Source organism: Coregonus clupeaformis, chromosome 14, assembly GCF_020615455.1.
Source record: "Coregonus clupeaformis isolate EN_2021a chromosome 14, ASM2061545v1, whole genome shotgun sequence".
In the NCBI taxonomy this organism is placed as follows: domain Eukaryota; kingdom Metazoa; phylum Chordata; class Actinopteri; order Salmoniformes; family Salmonidae; genus Coregonus; species Coregonus clupeaformis.
In genome coordinates, this window is record NC_059205.1 from 35,624,298 (window position 1) to 35,642,159 (window position 17,862).

A 17,862-nucleotide genomic window follows, 5' to 3' on the forward strand; every position below is an offset into this window, starting at 1 on the left:
AGTCATTAAGGTTTCGAGGCTGACGTTTGGCAATTAGAGGATGAGGATCTCATCTCGGTACCTAATGGCAGTCAGGCTTCCTCTGGCGAGCACATGGAGGGCTGTGCGGCCCCCAAAATAAATGCCACCCCACACCATGACTGACCCACCGCCAAACCGGTCATGCTGGAGGATGTTGCAGGCAGCAGAACGTTCTCCACGGCGTCTCCAGACAGTCACGTCTGTCACATGTGCTTAGTGTGAACCTGCTTTGATCTGTGAAGAGCACAGGGCGCCAGTGGCGAATTTGCCAATCTTGGTGTTCTCTGGCAAATGCCAAACGTCCTGCACGGTGTTGGGCTGTAAACACAACCCCCACCTGTGGACGTCGGGCCCTCATACCACCCTCATGGAGTCTGTTTCTGACCGTTTGAGCAGACACATGCACATTTGTGGCCTGCTGGAGGTCATTTTGCAGGGCTCTGGCAGTGCTCCTCCTGCTCCTCCTTGCACAAAGGCGGAGGTAGCAGTCCTGCTGCTGGGTTGTTGCCCTCCTACGGCCTCCTCCACGTCTCCTGATGTACTGGCCTGTCTCCTGGTAGCGCCTCCATGCTCTGGACACTACGCTGACAGACACAGCAAACCTTCTTGCCACAGCTCGCATTGATGTGCCATCCTGGATGAGCTGCACTACCTGAGCCACTTGTGAAATGTATTGTCAATCAGTGTTGCTTCCTAAGTGGACAGTTTGATTTCACAGAAGTGTGATTGACTTGGAGTTACATTGTGTTATTTAAGTGTTCCCTTTATTTTTTTGAGCAGTGTATTTTTTAAATGGTGATGTAGTTGCCTTAATCTTGTTTGGACCCCAGCAACCGTAGCTGCTGCCTTGGCAGTGGCTAATGGGGATCCTTATACAAATTCCAGGTTTGTCTTCTCAACCTGTTGTTTGAATTAGGAAGTCAAAATAGTTCTATCTTTTTTTGTGTTATTTCTCAATTGGAATACATGTGTTATTGCATAATACAAATGTTTAAATGGCTAATGACAAAACATTTGGATATAAACAGTTTATAGTCTACTATAATGTGACTCCTCTGTGTCCCCCTTAGACAACATGTGGGGTGACTACGGGCCGAGTGGGATGTTGGTAGAGAAGAAGAATCTGTCGTCTGTCCCAGCCCAGGATAACTCCAGAGATATCTACAAGCCTTACATTTTCAATGACATCTCAACCTTCTTCACTCTGCTGGTGGGAATCTACTTCCCCTCTGTCACAGGTTGGTATATCGGCCATATTGGCACCATAGACATAATGTAGCTACCATAATATTACATTATTTATTGATTGGCACCCTCAAGCAGATTGTAGGGGTGCTACTTTAACTTACGGTTTGGAAGAACTATGTATTTTCTGTTATGGTGTTTTCTGCTTCATGTATGATGGTGATTTCCTGAATTTCAACTTCTGTACAGTGGGGAAAAAAGTATTTAGTCAGCCACCAATTGTGCAAGTTCTCCCACTTAAAAAGATGAGAGGCCTGTAATTTTCATCATAGGTACACGTCAACTATGACAGACAAAATGAGAAAAAGAAATCCAGAAAATCACATTGTAGGATTTTTTATGAATTTATTTGCAAATTATGGTGGAAAATAAGTATTTGGTCAATAACAAAAGTTTCTCAATACTTTGTTATATACCCTTTGTTGGCAATGACACAGGTCAAACGTTTTCTGTAAGTCTTCACAAGGTTTTCACACACTGTTGCTGGTATTTTGGCCCATTCCTCCATGCAGATCTCCTCTAGAGCAGTGATGTTTTGGGGCTGTCGCTGGGCAACACAGACTTTCAACTCCCTCCAAAGATTTTCTATGGGATTAAGGTCTGGAGACTGGCTAGGCCACTCCAGGACCTTGAAATGCTTCTTACGAAGCCACTCTTTCGTTGCCCGGGCGTTGTGTTTGGGATCATTGTCATGCTGAAAGACCCAGCCACGTTTCATCTTCAATGCCCTTGCTGATGGAAGGAGGTTTTCACTCAAAATCTCACGATACATGGCCCCATTCATTCTTTCCTTTACACGGATCAGTCATCCTGGTCCCTTTGCAGAAAAACAGCCCCAAAGCATGATGTTTCCACCCCCATGCTTCACAGTAGGTATGGTGTTCTTTGGATGCAACTCAGCATTCTTTGTCCTCCAAACACGACGAGTTGAGTTTTTACCAAAAAGTTGTATTTTGGTTTCATCTGACCATATGACATTCTCCCAATCCTCTTCTGGATCATCCAAATGCACTCTAGCAAACTTCAGACGGGCCTGGACATGTACTGGCTTAAGCAGGGGGACACGTCTGGCACTGCAGGATTTGAGTCCCTGGCGGCGTAGTGTGTTACTGATGGTAGGCTTTGTTACTTTGGTCCCAGCTCTCTGCAGGTCATTCACTAGGTCCCCCCGTGTGGTTCTGGGATTTTTGCTCACCGTTCTTATGATCATTTTGACCCCACGGGGTGAGATCTTGCGTGGAGCCCAAGATCGAGGGAGATTATCAGTGGTCTTGTATGTCTTCCATTTCCTAATAATTGCTCCCACAGTTGATTTCTTCAAACCAAGCTGCTTACCTATTGCAGATTCAGTCTTCCCAGCCTGGTGCAGGTCTACAATTTTGTTTCTGGTGTCCTTTGACAGCTCTTTGGTCTTGGCCATAGTGGAGTTTGGAGTGTGACTGTTTGAGGTTGTGGACAGGTGTCTTTTATACTGATAACAAGTTCAAACAGGTGCCATTAATACAGGTAACGAGTGGAGGACAGAGGAGCCTCTTAAAGAAGAAGTTACAGGTCTGTGAGAGGCAGACATTTTGCTTGTTTGTAGGTGACCAAATACTTATTTTCCACCATAATTTGCAAATAAATTCATTAAAAATCCTACAATGTGATTTTCTGGAAAAATTTTCTCCTCATTTTGTCTGTCATAGTTGACGTGTACCTATGATGAAAATTACAGGCCTCTCTCATCTTTTTAAGTGGGAGAACTTGAACAATTGGTGGCTGACTAAATACTTTTTCCCCCACTGTATGTGTGTGTTTCTGTCACAGGAATCATGGCGGGCTCCAACAGATCTGGAGACCTGAGAGATGCCCAGAGATCGATTCCCATCGGCACCATCCTGGCCATAGCAACTACTTCTTTTATTTGTATCCTTGGGGAAACCGGTGTGGTGTGTTTGTGTGTGGTGTGTGTCCATGTATGATCTGTGATACAGCACTATTTCTATCTTAAACACAACTCCCAGACATGACCTGTGTGGTCCTATTTGGTGCCTGTATCGAGGGTGTCGTTTTGAGAGACAAGTAAGTACTATTTAAGCATTATCTTTATAATGAAAAGTGCTATATAAAATACAGTGCCTTGCAAAAGTATTCATCCCCCTTGGTGTTTTTCCTATTTTGTTGCATTACAACCTGTAATTTAAATTGATTTTTATTTGCATTTAATGTAATGGACATACACAAAATAGTCCAAATTGGTGAAGTGGAATGAAAAAAATTACTTGTTTCAAAAAAGTGTAAAAACAAAAAAATGGAAAAGTGGTGCGTGCATATGTATTCACCCCTTTTTGCTATGAAGCCCCTAAATAAGATCTGGTGCAACCAATTACCTTCAGAAGTCACAGAGTCTGCAACAACACTAAGCAAGAGGCACCACCAAGGAAGCGGCACCATGAAGACCAAGGAGCTCTCTAAACAGGTCAGGGACAAAGTTGTGGAGAAGTACAGATCAGGGTTGGGTTATAAAAAAATATCCAAAACTTTGAACATCCCAAGGAGCACCATTATTAAAAAATGGAAAGAATATGGCACCACAACAAACCTGCTAAGAGATGGCCGCCCACCAAAACTCACAGACCAGGCAAGGAGGGCATTAATCAGAGAGGCAACAAAGAGACCAAAGATAACCATGAAGGAGCTGCAAAGCTCCACAGCGGAGATTGGAGTATCTGTCCATAGGACCACTTTAAGCCGTACACTCCACAGAGCTGGGCTTTACAGAAGAGTGAAAAAAAAGCCATTGCTTAAAGAAAAAAAGAACCAAACACCAGCGGAACCCATCCAACTTGAAGGAGCTGGAGCAGTTTTGCCTTGAAGAATGGGCAAATATCCCAGTGGCTAGATGTGTCAATTTTATAGAGACATACCCCAAGAGACTAGTAGCTGTAGTTGCTGCAAAAGGTGGCTCTTCAAAGTGGTAGGCATGTTGTTTAAATCAATGAAACAACCCCCCCAAAAAACAATTTTAATTCCAGGTTGTAAGGCAAGAAAATAGTAAAAATGCCAAGGGGGGTGAATACTTTCGCAAGCCACTGTACATCTATTATTATTATTATTATTATTATTATTATTATTCCACAGTTAGTATTCCAAGTAAGTACTATTATTATTTACAACATGTCAATAGCTGTTATGTCATTATGTAACTTTGATGCGGAAGCCTTCACTGCTCTGTATCATTTCTATATCAAATATCTATTTGTGTCATTCATACAGATAGCCCCTTGTTGCGCATTTAGAAGGAAAGACTGCACGTAAACGGACAGCGTTGTAAAGAGAACATTGTGTGCCAATAAGTTCAATGTCATGATGTAGGGTGTTTAGCTGTTCTGTCCCAATCAGCCTAAGCTTATTACATGGGTTTTTCATGATGTGTACAGTATGTGCTCAGATTTATGTCTCTCAATTTGTCTGTCTTTCTTTCAGTCTAGTTCTGTTTTGTACAATATCAAATAAAATGAAATTTTATTGGCTACATGCGCCAAATACAACAGGTGCAGACATTACAGTGAAATGCTTACTTACAGCCCTTAACCAACAGTGCATTTATTTTTTTATAAAAAAGTCAAATAAAACAACAACAAAAAAATTGTTGAATAAAAGAGCAGAAGTAAAATAAAATAACAGTAGGGAGGCTATATATACAGGGGGGTACCGGTGCAGAGTCAATGTGCGGGGGCACCGGCTAGTTGAGGTAGTTGAAGTAATATGTACATGTGGGTAGAGTTAAAGTGACTATGCATAAATAATTAACAGAGTAGCAGCAGCGTAAAAAGATGGGGTGGGGGGCAGTGCAAATAGTCCGGGTAGCCATGATTAGCTGTTCAGGAGTCTTATGGCTTGGGGGTAGAAGCTGTTGAGAAGTCTTTTGGACCTAGACTTGGCACTCCGGTACCGCTTGCCGTGCGGTAGCAGAGAGAACAGTCTATGACTAGGGTGGCTGGAGTCTTTGGCAATTTTGAGGGCCTTCCTCTGACACTGCCTGGTATAGAGGTCCTGGATGGCAGGAAGCTTGGCCCCAGTGATGTACTGGGCCGTACGCACTACCCTCTGTAGTGCCTTGCGGTCGGAGGCCAAGCAGTTGCCATACCAGGCGGTGATGCAACCAGTCAGGATGCTCTTGATGGTGTAGCTGTATAATTTCTTCAGGATCTGAGGACCCATGCCAAATCTTTTCAGTCTCCTGAGGGGGAATAGGCTTTGTCGTGCCCTCTTCACGACTGTCTTGGTGTGTTTGGACCATGATAGTTCGTTGGTGATGTGGACACCAAGGAACTTGAAGCTCTCAACCTGTTCCACTACAGCCCCGTCGATGAGAATGGGGGCGTGCTCAGTCCTCTTTTTTTTCCTGTAGTCCACAATCATCTCCTTTGTCTTGGTCACGTTGAGGGAGAGGTTGTTATCCTGGCACCACACGGCCAGGTCTCTGACCTCCTCCCTATACAGTACCTGTGTTTGTATAACATTCAACTGTGTGTGTTTCTGCTACAGATTTGGGGACTCGGTTAAGAAGAACTTGGTGATTGGAACTCTGGCATGGCCTTCTCCGTGGGTAATCGTGATTGGCTCCTTCTTCTCCTGCTGTGGGGCAGGGCTGCAGAGTCTCACCGGCGCCCCTCGCCTGTTGCAGGCCATAGCACGCGATGGGATCGTCCCCTTCCTGCAGGTAAGAAGGTCCTATAGACTCTGTCCTTGCTATTGCATCTGGACAACAGAAACACTTCAGCTAGTCTCTCTCTCTCTCTCTCTCTCTCTCTCTCTCTCTCTCTCTCTCTCTCTCTCTCCCTTTAGGTGTTTGGTCATGGTAAAGCCAATGGGGAACCTACCTGGGCCCTCTTGATGACTGCTGGGATCTGTGAGATTGGAATCCTCATTGCATCACTGGATGCTGTTGCCCCCATTCTCTCAATGTGAGTGTTTCGCTCATTGTGAATAATCTTGCCTCAATGCGAGTATTTATTTTCTTCACGGTCTGTGTGTAAATCTACCAAATGTGAGTTTGTGTCAGGTGTTTCAGTTGTTTATTTTGTTTTGTTTTTTACTTCATGAATTCTATAGTGCTTACAGTGAGGGGAAAAAAGTATTTGATCCCCTGCTGATTTTCCACGTTTGCCCACTGACAAAGACATGATCCTGAGTTCGAATCCAGGCTCTGTTGTAGCCGGCCGCGACCGGGAGACCCATGGGGCGGCGCACAATTGGCCCAGCGTCGTCCAGTGTAGGGGAGGGAATGGCCGGCAGGGGATGTAGCTCAGTTGGTAGAGCATGGCGTTTGCAACGCCAGGGTTGTGGGTTCGATAAAATAATGTATGCGCTAACTGTAAGTCGCTCTGGATGAGAGCGTCTGCTAAATGACTAAAATGTAAATGTAATGATCAGTCTATAATTTTAATGGTAGGTTTATTTGAACAGTGAGAGACAGAATAATAACAAAAAAATCCAGAGAAACTCATGTCAAAAATGTTATAAATTGATTTGCATTTTAATGAGGGAAATAAGTATTTGACCCCTCTGCAAAACGTGACTTAGTACTTGGTGGCAAAACCCTTGTTGGCAATCACAGCGGTCAGACGTTTCCTGTAGTTGGCCACCAGGTTTGCACACATCTCAGGAGGGATTTTGTCCCACTCCTCTTTGCAGATCTTCTCCAAGTCATTAAGGTTTCGAGGCTGACGTTTGGCAACTCGAACAGCTCCCTCCACAGATTTTCTATGGGATTAAGGTCTGGAGACTGGCTAGGCCACTCCATGACCTTAATGTGCTTCTTCTTGAGCCACTCCTTTGTTGCCTTGGCCGTGTGTTTTGGGTCATTGTCATGCTGGAATACCCATCCACGACCCATTTTCAATGCCCTGGTTGAGGGAAGGAGGTTCTCACCCAAAATTTGACGGTACATGGCCCCGTCCATCGTCCCTTTGATGTTGTCCTTAGCAGAAAAACACCCCCAAAGCATAATGTTTCCACCTCCATGTTTGACGGTGGGGGATAGTGTTCTTGGGGTCATAGGCAGCATTCCTCCTCCTCCAAACACGGCGAGTTGAGTTGATGCCAAAGAGCTCCATTTTGGTCTCATCTGACCACAACACTTTCACCCAGTTCTCCTCTGAATCATTCAGATGTTCATTGGCAAACTTCAGACGGCCCTGTATACGTGCTTTCTTGAGCAGGGGGACCTTGCGGGCGCTGCAGGATTTCAGTCCTTCACGGCGTAGTGTGTTACCAATTGTTTTCTTGGTGACTATGGTCCCAGCTGCCTTGAGATCATTGACAAGATCCTCCCGTGTTGTTCTGGGCTGATTCCTCACCGTTCTCATGATCATTGCAACTCCACGAGGTGAGATCTTGCATGGAGCCCCAGGCCGAGGGAGATTGACAGTTATTTTGTGTTTCTTCCATTTGCGAATAATCGCACCAACTGTTGTCACCTTCTCACCAAGCTGCTTGGCGATGGTCTTGTAGCCCATTCCAGCCTTGTGTAGGTCTACAATCTTGTCCCTGACATCCTTGGAGAGCTCTTTGGTCTTGGCCATGGTGGAGAGTTTGGAATCTGATTGATTGATTGCTTCTGTGGACAGGTGTCTTTTATACAGGTAATAAGCTGAGATTAGGAGCACTCCCTTTTAGTCACCTGGGAGCCAGAAATCTTTCTGATTGAGAGGGGGTCAAATACTTATTTCCCTCATTAAAATGCAAATCAATTTATGTGTTTTTCTGGATTTTTTTGTTGTTATTCTGTCTCTCACTGTTCAAATAAACCTACCATTTAAAATTATTGTCACGCCCTGGCTCTGGGGACAATGTTATGTTGAGCCAGGGTGTGTATTCTATGTTTGATTTTCTATGTTGGGCTGAGTGACTCCCAATCAGAGGCAACGAGTGACAGCTGGTTGTCTCTGATTGGGAGCCATATTTAACTATCGGTCTTTTCACTTTGTGTTGTGGTTTCTTGTTCCGTGTTTGTTGGTTTATGTAACCAGGGACGTCACGTTTCGTTTTTGTTGTTTTGATCGTATGATCATCTTGATAAAATAAAATGTTCGCATTCAACGCTGCGCCTTGGTCCTCCTCATTGGTAGACGAGCGTGACAGAAGAAACCACCAAGACCAGACCAAGCAGCGTGTCCAGGAGCCATCGCTAATAGATCTCCGTGGCAGCTTCGACTGGGTCAAGCCCATTGAGGAGCTGAGTGACGAGGGTTGGAGACAGAGGAGCGAGAGGTGGGCGAGAATGATGGAGGCCTGGCCCACGGGGAGGAGAGACCCCCAGAAAAATTTTAGGGGGGGGCTCACGACGTCGGACCAGCAGGAGGCCGCGATAGAGCGGTCCAGTGGGTTGCCAGAGGAGGCCGCCGGGTTACGGGGGCCACTGGTCGAAGAGGGGATGGAGGAAGTAGAGGCACGGCGAGAGGTACTGGCGTGTGTTGCCAGTCCGGTCCGGCCCGTTCCAGATCCCGGTGTAGGGCCAGTGGTGTGTGTCCCCAGTACAGTCCGGCCCATCCAAGCTCCCCGCACCAAGCCAGTGGTGTGCGTCGTCAGTCCGGCACGGCCCGTGCCGCTCTCCGCCCAAGTCTATGGTGCGCAGCGTTCCTGCTCTCCGCACAAGTCTATGGTGCGCGTCGCCAGCCCAGTCCGGCCCATTCCTGCTCCCCGCACCAAGTCTGTGGTGCGTTTCGTCAGCCCTGTCCGGCCCGTTCCTACTCCCCGCACCAAGTCTGTGGTGCGTTTCGTCAGCCCTGTCTGGCCCGTTCCTGCTCTCCGCACCAAGTCGGTGGTGCGCGTCGCCAGCCCAGTCCGGCCCATCCAAGCTCCCCGCACCAAGTCAGTGGTGCGCGTCGTCAGCCCGGTCCGGCCAGTCCCTGCTCCACGCACCAAGCCTACGGGGTGCGTCGCCAGCCCAGTCCGGCCCATCCAAGCTCCCCGCACCAAGCCAGTGGTGTGCGTCATCAGTCCGGCACGGCCCGTGCCTGCTCTCCGCACCAAGTCTGTGGTGCGTTTCGTCAGCCCTGTCCGGCCCGTTCCTGCTCTCCGCACCAAGTCTGTGGTGCGCGTCGCCAGCCCAGTCCGGCCCATTCCTGCTCCCCGCACCAAGTCTGTGGTGCGTTTCGTCAGCCCTGTCCGGTCCATTCCTGCTCCACGCACAAAGCCAGGGGTGCGTGTCGTCAGTCCGGCTCCGGCCAGCGGGGCCAGACCGGACCAGGGGTACTTTGGGGGGTTGGAGAGGGAGTGGGGATCAGGCCCGGAGCCGGATCCGCCGCCAAGGCGGAGTGCCCACCCGGTCCCTCCCCTGTGGGATTTAGTTGGCGCGGTCGGAGTCCGCGCCTTTAGGGGTGGGTACTGTCACGCCCTGGCTCTGGGGACAATGTTATGTTGAGCCAGGGTGTGTATTCTATGTTTGATTTTCTATGTTGGGCTGAGTGACTCCCAATCAGAGGCAACGAGTGACAGCTGGTTGTCTCTGATTGGGAGCCATATTTAACTATCGGTCTTTTCACTTTGTGTTGTTGTTTCTTGTTCCGTGTTTGTTGGTTTATGTAACCAGGGACGTCACGTTTCGTTTTTGTTGTTTTGATCGTATGATCATCTTGATAAAATAAAATGTTCGCATTCAACGCTGCGCCTTGGTCCTCCTCATTGGTAGACGAGCGTGACAATTATAGACTGATCATTTCTTTGTCAGTGGGCAAACATACAAAATCAGCAGGGGATCAAATACTTTTTTCCCTCACTGTACCTGAGTATTGTTTGAATTGCAAGGGAAATCCCAATCCTTTCTCCTCTGTGAATCCTACCTCTCATTGCCCTTTTAAAAGGCCTGTTGGTCTGAAGTAAGTCACTTTTCTTTGTCTTTTCTGTGGGGATGGGTTTCAGGTTTTTCCTGATGTGCTACCTGTTTGTCAACCTAGCCTGTGCCGTCCAGACACTGCTACGAACTCCCAACTGGAGGCCCAGGTTTAAGTTCTACCACTGGTGAGTTCATTTCTCATTCCAAAAGCACCAAATGCTATTATATTCCATTCTGGACCTTTGGACCCACAAGGAGTGCAGGTGTTTTTTTCAACAAAGCACTAACCCACCTGATTCACCCAATCAACTAATCATCAAGCCCTTGATTAATTAAATCAGGTGTGTTAGTGTTTGTATGGTATAAAAGTAGATGTCCAAGAAAGACCAGGACTAAGGAACACTGACCTAATGTCTAGCCAAACAATAAGGCCAATCAATAAGCCCCTGTTGTCCTGTTCTCTGGTCCCTGCAGGACTCTGTCATTCCTGGGGATGAGTCTCTGTCTCTCCCTCATGTTCATCTCCTCCTGGTACTATGCCCTGCTAGCCATGTCCATCGCTGGATGCATCTATAAGTACATTGAGTACAGAGGGTAAGAGTTTGGTTTCCCAATAACAGCTCAATAACATTGTACTGTATTGTAATTACATTGGTTGTGGTCCTTAAATGTGTGACTAACAGCTTTTATGTAGTGTGCCCATTCCCCACACAATAAAATATAACACAGTATCATACATCTCTACGCATGTCCCACCCTTTCTTTAACCCATGTTCTCGACTCTGTGTTATAATTGGCTTCAGTTTGGTTACAGTTTGGTGCATTGCTTTTGTTACCTAATGTGTGAGATCTCTGAAATCCTATAGTGTTTCTGCCTTTTTTAACCCACTACCTGATCTCTTTTTCCTCTCAGGGCAATGAAGGAGTGGGGAGACGGGATCAGAGGTCTGTCCCTGAACGCTGCTCGCTATGCTCTGATCCGCCTGGAGGAGGTGCCAACACACACTAAGAACTGGAGGTGAGAGGCTGAGAACAGTGTAGAGCGTAGGGTGGGGATGACTCCTGGACTAAGGGCCAAAGTGTAGTGATGATAAAACTCTGCCTCTTCAAAGAGTATGTTAAATAATCCCCCTCCTAACATAAACACATTGAGCATCTCCAGGCCTCTAAGCATACAGCTGCTGATGTGCGCCTTTGGAACGTTTAGAAAGTCTAATAAATAAATGTAATTTACACCATCACAATAACTCCATTATTTATTTTAGTCAGGTCTAAACAAACATTATGATATGAAGAGAATGTATTTCAGAAGAACAGAATATGAGTTGGCCTACTGTAGGCCTATGTTATCTGGCTATGCTCCATGCCATAGGTTGTAGGCTTGTTCATTTAGCTGACATGATATGCTTATAAGTCCCATGCCATTATTTTATTTTATCTGATTTTATAGTAAGAAGAATATAATTGAATTTAGCTGAATAAAATAGAAAGGATATTTTTTCCATTACAGAGCGAGTGCGCATATGAAGTGGCTATGTTGAGCGTAAAAGTGATAATTTGAAACTGGTTCTATATGCTAGATTTAGTTATTTGGTAGCTTTAGTTGTGAATGATACAAACCTTAGAATGTCTTTGAAATTAAAACATACAGTCAAGTAAGTACACCCCCTGGAAAGTGGTGTTTCTATTTTTTTTAAATTTTTTATTACATATTTGGGCACATGGATATTTGAGCTAAATTCCCACCAGATTCATTGATTTAAGGTAACCCAATTTAACAAATCACACCAAAAAAAATTACTTTGAAAATTGTATGCAATTAAAATAAACAGAAATTCATTTTCCTTATGCGGAAAAAGTTAAAACACCCCTACCTTTACCATCACATAAAATGGCTAAAATTAGAATTAGGTGCACCAAAACAGGTGCAAATGATTAGAAAATCATTAGAGAGAAACTTCCATAAAGATTAGAAACTTGGTCTGGTTTGGTCTTAACCATATGGGTGTGTGGTAACACATCATGCCAAGATCAAAATACCTACCCGAGGCCCTCAGAAGAAAGATTATTGATGGCCATGAGTCTGGGAGGGGTTACAAATCCATTTCCAAGCAATTCGAAGTACATAATTCCACTGTCCGACGGCTCATCTATAAATTGAGAAAATTCCAGACCACTGGCAATCTACCTAGGACAGGTCATCCCACCAAATACAGCCCAAGAGCTGACCGAAAGATGCTCATAAAAGTCTCTAAGAACCCCAGGGGGTAACATCAAGGGATCTACAGGCCTCTCCTGCCACAATCAATGTTGAAGTGCATGAGTCAACTGTCAGAAAGAGACGCAAATTTGGCCTACATGGGACGTCAGGAAGGAAGAAGCCTCTGCTCTCAAAAAAGAATATCAAGACACGACAGATGTTTGCTAGACAACACCTGGGTAAAGACCAAGACTACTGGAACAATGTGCTCTGGACAGATGAGTCAAAGGTGGAGTTGTTTGGCCGCAATGCCAGATGCAATGTTTGGCAAAAACGAAACACTGCCTTTGAACAGAAGAACTTCATACCAACCGTAAAGCATGGGAGACGGTGGCATTATGGTTTGGGGCTGCTTTGCTGCCTCAGGGCCTGGCCAACTTGCTGTCATTGAGTCAACCATGAATTCTATATTGTACCAGAGAATTCTTGAGGAGAATGTGAGGCCATCTGTCAAAAAGCTGAAGCTAAGCTGAACTGAACATGGATCTTGCAACAGGACAATGATCCAAAACACAAAAGCAAAGCTACAACAGAATGGCTCAAAGAGAGGAAATGAAGGGATATGGAATGTCAAAGCCCAGATCCTAATCCTATCGAAATGCTGCGGGGGGGACTTGAAGCGGGCCATGCATGCAAGAAAGCCCCTCGAACATGACACAGTTGAAGCAGTACTGGGAAGAAGAGTGAGCAGAAATTTCTCCCAGTCGATGTAAGAGACAGATAGACAGTTACAAGAAACGTCTACATTAAGTTATTTCAGCCAAAGGGGGCAACACAAGCTATTGAAGCTAGGGGTGTACTTATTCTTTTCTGCTCTATGGAATTGCATTTCTGTAGATTTTTGATGAATAAATTATTGCAAAGTATAATCTTTCAGTGTCATTTGTTAATTTGGTTACATTTATCTGTCAATAGTGTTGAAGTGAAGATTACATATCCATCTGTCCAAATATGTAAAAAATAAAATAAACTTTCCAGGGGGTGTACTTACTTTTTCACATGACTGTATATGGGCTGCATTGTCAGTTTGAAGACTGTAGAATCTAGTGTAGATCTGATGACTAGCATACACACAGTTGTCTTGCTGTTCTGTCTGGTGACCTAGTTTAGGGACTTTTCCTGATGCCTATCTATTGACACATACTGACTGTACTTTACCTTATCTCTCCCCCCAGACCTCAGCTACTGGTGCTACTGAAGCTGGATTCAGACCTGGGGGTGAAACACCCTCGTCTGCTGTCCTTCACCACCCAGCTGAAGGCAGGGAAAGGCCTGACCATTGTCAGCTCTGTGCTGGAGGGCACCTACATGACCCTGGAGGCCAAGGCCAAGAGCGCAGAGCAGGTGAGACTGAGACACTCATATCACATGATCATGGAGGCAGGGAATTCGTATCCAGTGTTGGGATTCGTTACTTGAAAAAGTAATATATTACATATAACTCCTTACTTTCAAAGTAACGCGTTACGTTATGAATATTACTTTCTGTGCAGAGTAACGCGGAGTGGTCTAAGGCACTGCATCTCAGTGCTTGAGGCGTCACTACAGACCCCCTGGTTCGATTCCAGGCTGTACAACCGGCCATGGTTGGGAGTCCCATAGGGTGGCGCACAATTGGCCCAGCGTCGTCCGGGTTTGGCCGGTGTAGGCCGTCATTGTAAATAAGAATTTGACTTGCCTAGTTAAATAAAGGTAAAATAAAAAATACAAATAAATACTCATTATATTACTTTTGCGTTACTTTCTTTCACAAACATCCTCAAATGAATCTTGGCAACGAGGCATGTTGGTCATCCATCAATTTAATAATGTAGAAGAGGATACAATACTAATGATATAACAGACACAAAATCATATTTTTTATTTTTTAACACTAGAATAGCCGGGCCTCGACGAATACCAATGCTGCAGGCATCTATTTTAACAGTCTAATAAATCCATTTAATATACACGATCACAAAGAAATGCATTATTATTTCCGTTTAGGCTGGCCTTAAGAAACATTATGCAACAAATAAAATGTATTTCAAAAGAAGAGAATAGCATATTTTGAGTTTAATTATGTTACTGTGCTTAGTAGCCTAGGCTGTATGGCTATGCGGCATGCAATTAAATCAACTATAGCGTTGTTCATTTGTTTATGTAAAAGACAATACACTCTTTTTCCATTGCCTTTATCACAGTCAGTCACATACAGTTAGGTCCATAATTATTGGCACCCTTGATAAATATGAGCAAAAAAGACTGTAAAATAAATAATACAAGTACTGAACTACATTCTATGCTCAAAATAATTTAGATATTACTTTATACTAATACAATTGCTCAGAGAAAGAGATTTTGTTTATAAAGTCATTTAAAATAATCTCAAAAAGATAGGGGTCAAAATTGTCACCCCTGTTTTCAATACTCCATAATGACACTGAGACTTTTTCTACAATGTTTTATGAGATTGGAGAACACATTGGGAGGGATCATAGACCATTCCTCCATACAGAATCTTTCAAGATCCTTGATATCCTCTGTCTGTGCTTATGCACTGCCCTCTTCAATTCAAACCACAGGTCTTCAATGGGGTTCAAGTCCTTAGACTGAGATGGCCATTGCAAAAAAAAAAAAGACAACAGGAAACGAGTTACAGCATGAATTCGGTAGAGACAAGGCTTTAAAAATATATATACAGTTGAAGTCGGAAGTTTACATACACCTTAGCCAAATACATTTAAACTCACAATTCACAATTCCTGACAACAATTCCTGACAACAAGTCCCTGTTTTAGGTCAGTTAGGATCACCACTTTATTTTAAGAATATAAAATGTCAGAATAATAGTAGAGAGAATGATTTATTTCATATTTTATTTCTTTCATCACATTCCCAGTGGGTCAGAAGTTTACATACACTCAATTAGTATTTGGTAGCATTTCCTTTAAATTGTTTAACTTGGGTCAAACGTTTCGGGTAGCCTTCCACAAGCTTCCCACAATAAGTCGGGTGAATTTTGGCCCATTCCTCCTGACAGAGCTGGTGTAACTGAGTCAGGTTTGTAGGCCTCCTTGCTCGCACAAGCTTTTTCAGTTATGCCCACAAATGTTATATAGGATTGAGGTCAGCGCTTTGTGATGGCCACTCCAATACCTTGACTTTGTTGTCCTTAAGCCATTTTACCACAACGTTGGAAGTATGCTTGGGGTCATTGTCCATTTGGAAGACCCATTTGCAACCAAGCTGTAACTTCTTGACTGATGTTTTGAGATGTTGCTTCAGTATATCCACATAATTTTCCTTCCTCATGATGCCATCTATTTTGTGAAGTGCACCAGTCCCTCCTGCAGCAAAGCACCCCCACAGCATGATGCTGCCACCCCCGTGCTTCACGGTTGGGATGGTGTTATTCGGCTTGCAAGCAACCCCCTTTTTCCTCCAAATATAACGATGGTCATTATGGCCAAACAGTTCTATATTTGTTTCATCAGACCAGAGGACATTTCTCCAGAAAGTACGATCTTTGTCCCCATGTGCAGTTGCAAACCGTAGTCTGGCTTTTTTATGGCGGTTTTGGAGCAGTGGCTTCTTCCTTGCTGAGTGGCCTTTCAGGTTATGTCGATATAGGACTCATTTTACTGTGGATATAGATACTTTTGTATCTGTTTCCTCCAGCATCTTCACAAGGTCCTTTGCTGTTGTTCTGGGATTGATTTGCACTTTTCGCACCAAAGTACATTCATCTCTAGGAGACAGAACGCGTCTCCTTCCTGAGCGGTATGACGGCTGCATGGTCCCATGGTGTTTATACTTGCGTACTGTTGTTTGTACAGATGAACGTGGTATCTTCAGGCGTTTGGAAATTGCTCCCAAGGATGAACCAGACTTGTGGAGGTCTACAATTCTTTTTCTGAGGTCTTGGCTGATTTCTTTTGATTTTCCCATGATGTCAAGCAAAGAGGCACTGATTTTGAAGATGGGCCTTGAAATACATCCACAGGTACACCTCCAATTGACTCAAATGATGTCAATTAGCCTATCAGAAGCTTCTAAAGCCATGACATCATTTTCTGGAATTTTCCAAGCTGTTTAAAGGCACAGTCAACTTAGTGTATGTAAACTTCTGACCCACTGGAATTGTGATACAGTGAATTATAAGTGAAATAATCTGTCTGTAAACAATTGTTGGAAAAATTACTTGTGTCATGCACAAAGTAGATGTCCTAACCGACTTGCCAAAACTATAGTTTGTTAACAAGAAATGTGTGGAGTGGTTGAAAAACTAGTTTTAATGACTTCAACTGTATATAACACGCCGGTAGAGAGATGATATTACCCAATTTTTTTAAAAAGTAATGTGTTTCATTACGCCGTTACTCAAAGGTAATCTGATTATTTAACACTTAACATATAACGCGTTAACCCCTAGCAGGTCAATTTTCCATCATGTCCAGAACAGCTACAGTTTCAACAAATTCACCCTTGGCTACTGATTCTCAGGCCTAGCCAATATGATACATAGCACTACATTACAAGTGTTTTGTGCTCACTGGGAGCAGGTGCAATTCAGCGACCTACGCAAAGAGTATAGAGACTCCATCTCCAGTTTATAAAGCCAGGTTTCAATTTTCAAAGTTTATTTGCCACGTGCACAGGATACAACCGGTGTAAAACAGTACAGTGAAATTCTTACATTGAGAGCTCTTTCCAACAATGCACTGATAATAATGATAAAAATAATAATAATAATAATAATAATATATACTGAACAAAAATATAAACACAACATGTAAAGTGTTGGTCCCATGTTTCATGAGCTGAAATAAAAGATCCTAGAAATAATTTCCATATGCACAGAAAACGTGTTGCTCTCAAATTTTGACAGGTGTAGCATATCAAGAAGCTGATTTAAACAGCATGATCATTACACAAGTGCACCTTGTGCTCTGGACAATTAAAGGCCACTCTAAAATGTGCAGTTTTGTCACACAACACAATGCCACAGATGTCTCAAGTTTTGAGGGAGCATGCAATTGGCATGAGCGGTTGCCAGAGAAATTAATGTTAATTTCTCTACCATAAGCCACCTCCAACGTCGTTTTAGAGAATTTGGCAGTACGTCCAACCGTACTCATAACCGCAGACCACGTGTAACCACGCCAGCCCAGGACCTCCACATCCGGCTTCTTCACCTGCGGGATCATCTGAGACCAGCCACCCATACAGCTGATGAAACTGAGGAGTATTTCTGTCTGTAATAAAGCCCTTGTGTGGTGAAAAACTCATTCTGATTGCCTGGGCCTGGCTCCCAAGTAGGTGGGCCTATGCCCACCCATGGATGTGCCCCTGCCCAGTCATGTGAAATCCATAGATTAGGGCCTAATGAATTTATTTCAATTGACTGATTTCCTTAAATGAACTGTAACTCAGTAAAATCATTGAAATTGTTGCATGTTGCGCTTTACATTTTTGTTCAGTATAGATCATAATATAAAATATTATTTTCTATTATTTTGCCCTCAGAGCA

General features: G+C 44.1%; 1 protein-coding gene across 2 annotated transcripts in view; it reads left to right on the forward strand.

Moving 5' to 3' along the window:
• LOC121580968 (solute carrier family 12 member 7-like) overlaps nucleotides 1-17,862 on the forward strand; it is a 95,401-nt gene that overhangs the window by 66,613 nt on the left and 10,926 nt on the right. For both annotated transcript variants that reach the window (XM_041896208.2, XM_041896209.2), the window contains exons 9-17: nucleotides 1,092-1,259; nucleotides 3,076-3,174; nucleotides 3,273-3,330; nucleotides 5,800-5,974; nucleotides 6,100-6,218; nucleotides 10,177-10,275; nucleotides 10,565-10,684; nucleotides 11,004-11,108; nucleotides 13,526-13,694. In XM_041896208.2, the coding sequence (XP_041752142.1) occupies nucleotides 1,092-1,259; nucleotides 3,076-3,174; nucleotides 3,273-3,330; nucleotides 5,800-5,974; nucleotides 6,100-6,218; nucleotides 10,177-10,275; nucleotides 10,565-10,684; nucleotides 11,004-11,108; nucleotides 13,526-13,694 (1,112 nt within the window). The remainder of the gene's footprint in view (nucleotides 1-1,091; nucleotides 1,260-3,075; nucleotides 3,175-3,272; nucleotides 3,331-5,799; nucleotides 5,975-6,099; nucleotides 6,219-10,176; nucleotides 10,276-10,564; nucleotides 10,685-11,003; nucleotides 11,109-13,525; nucleotides 13,695-17,862) is intronic.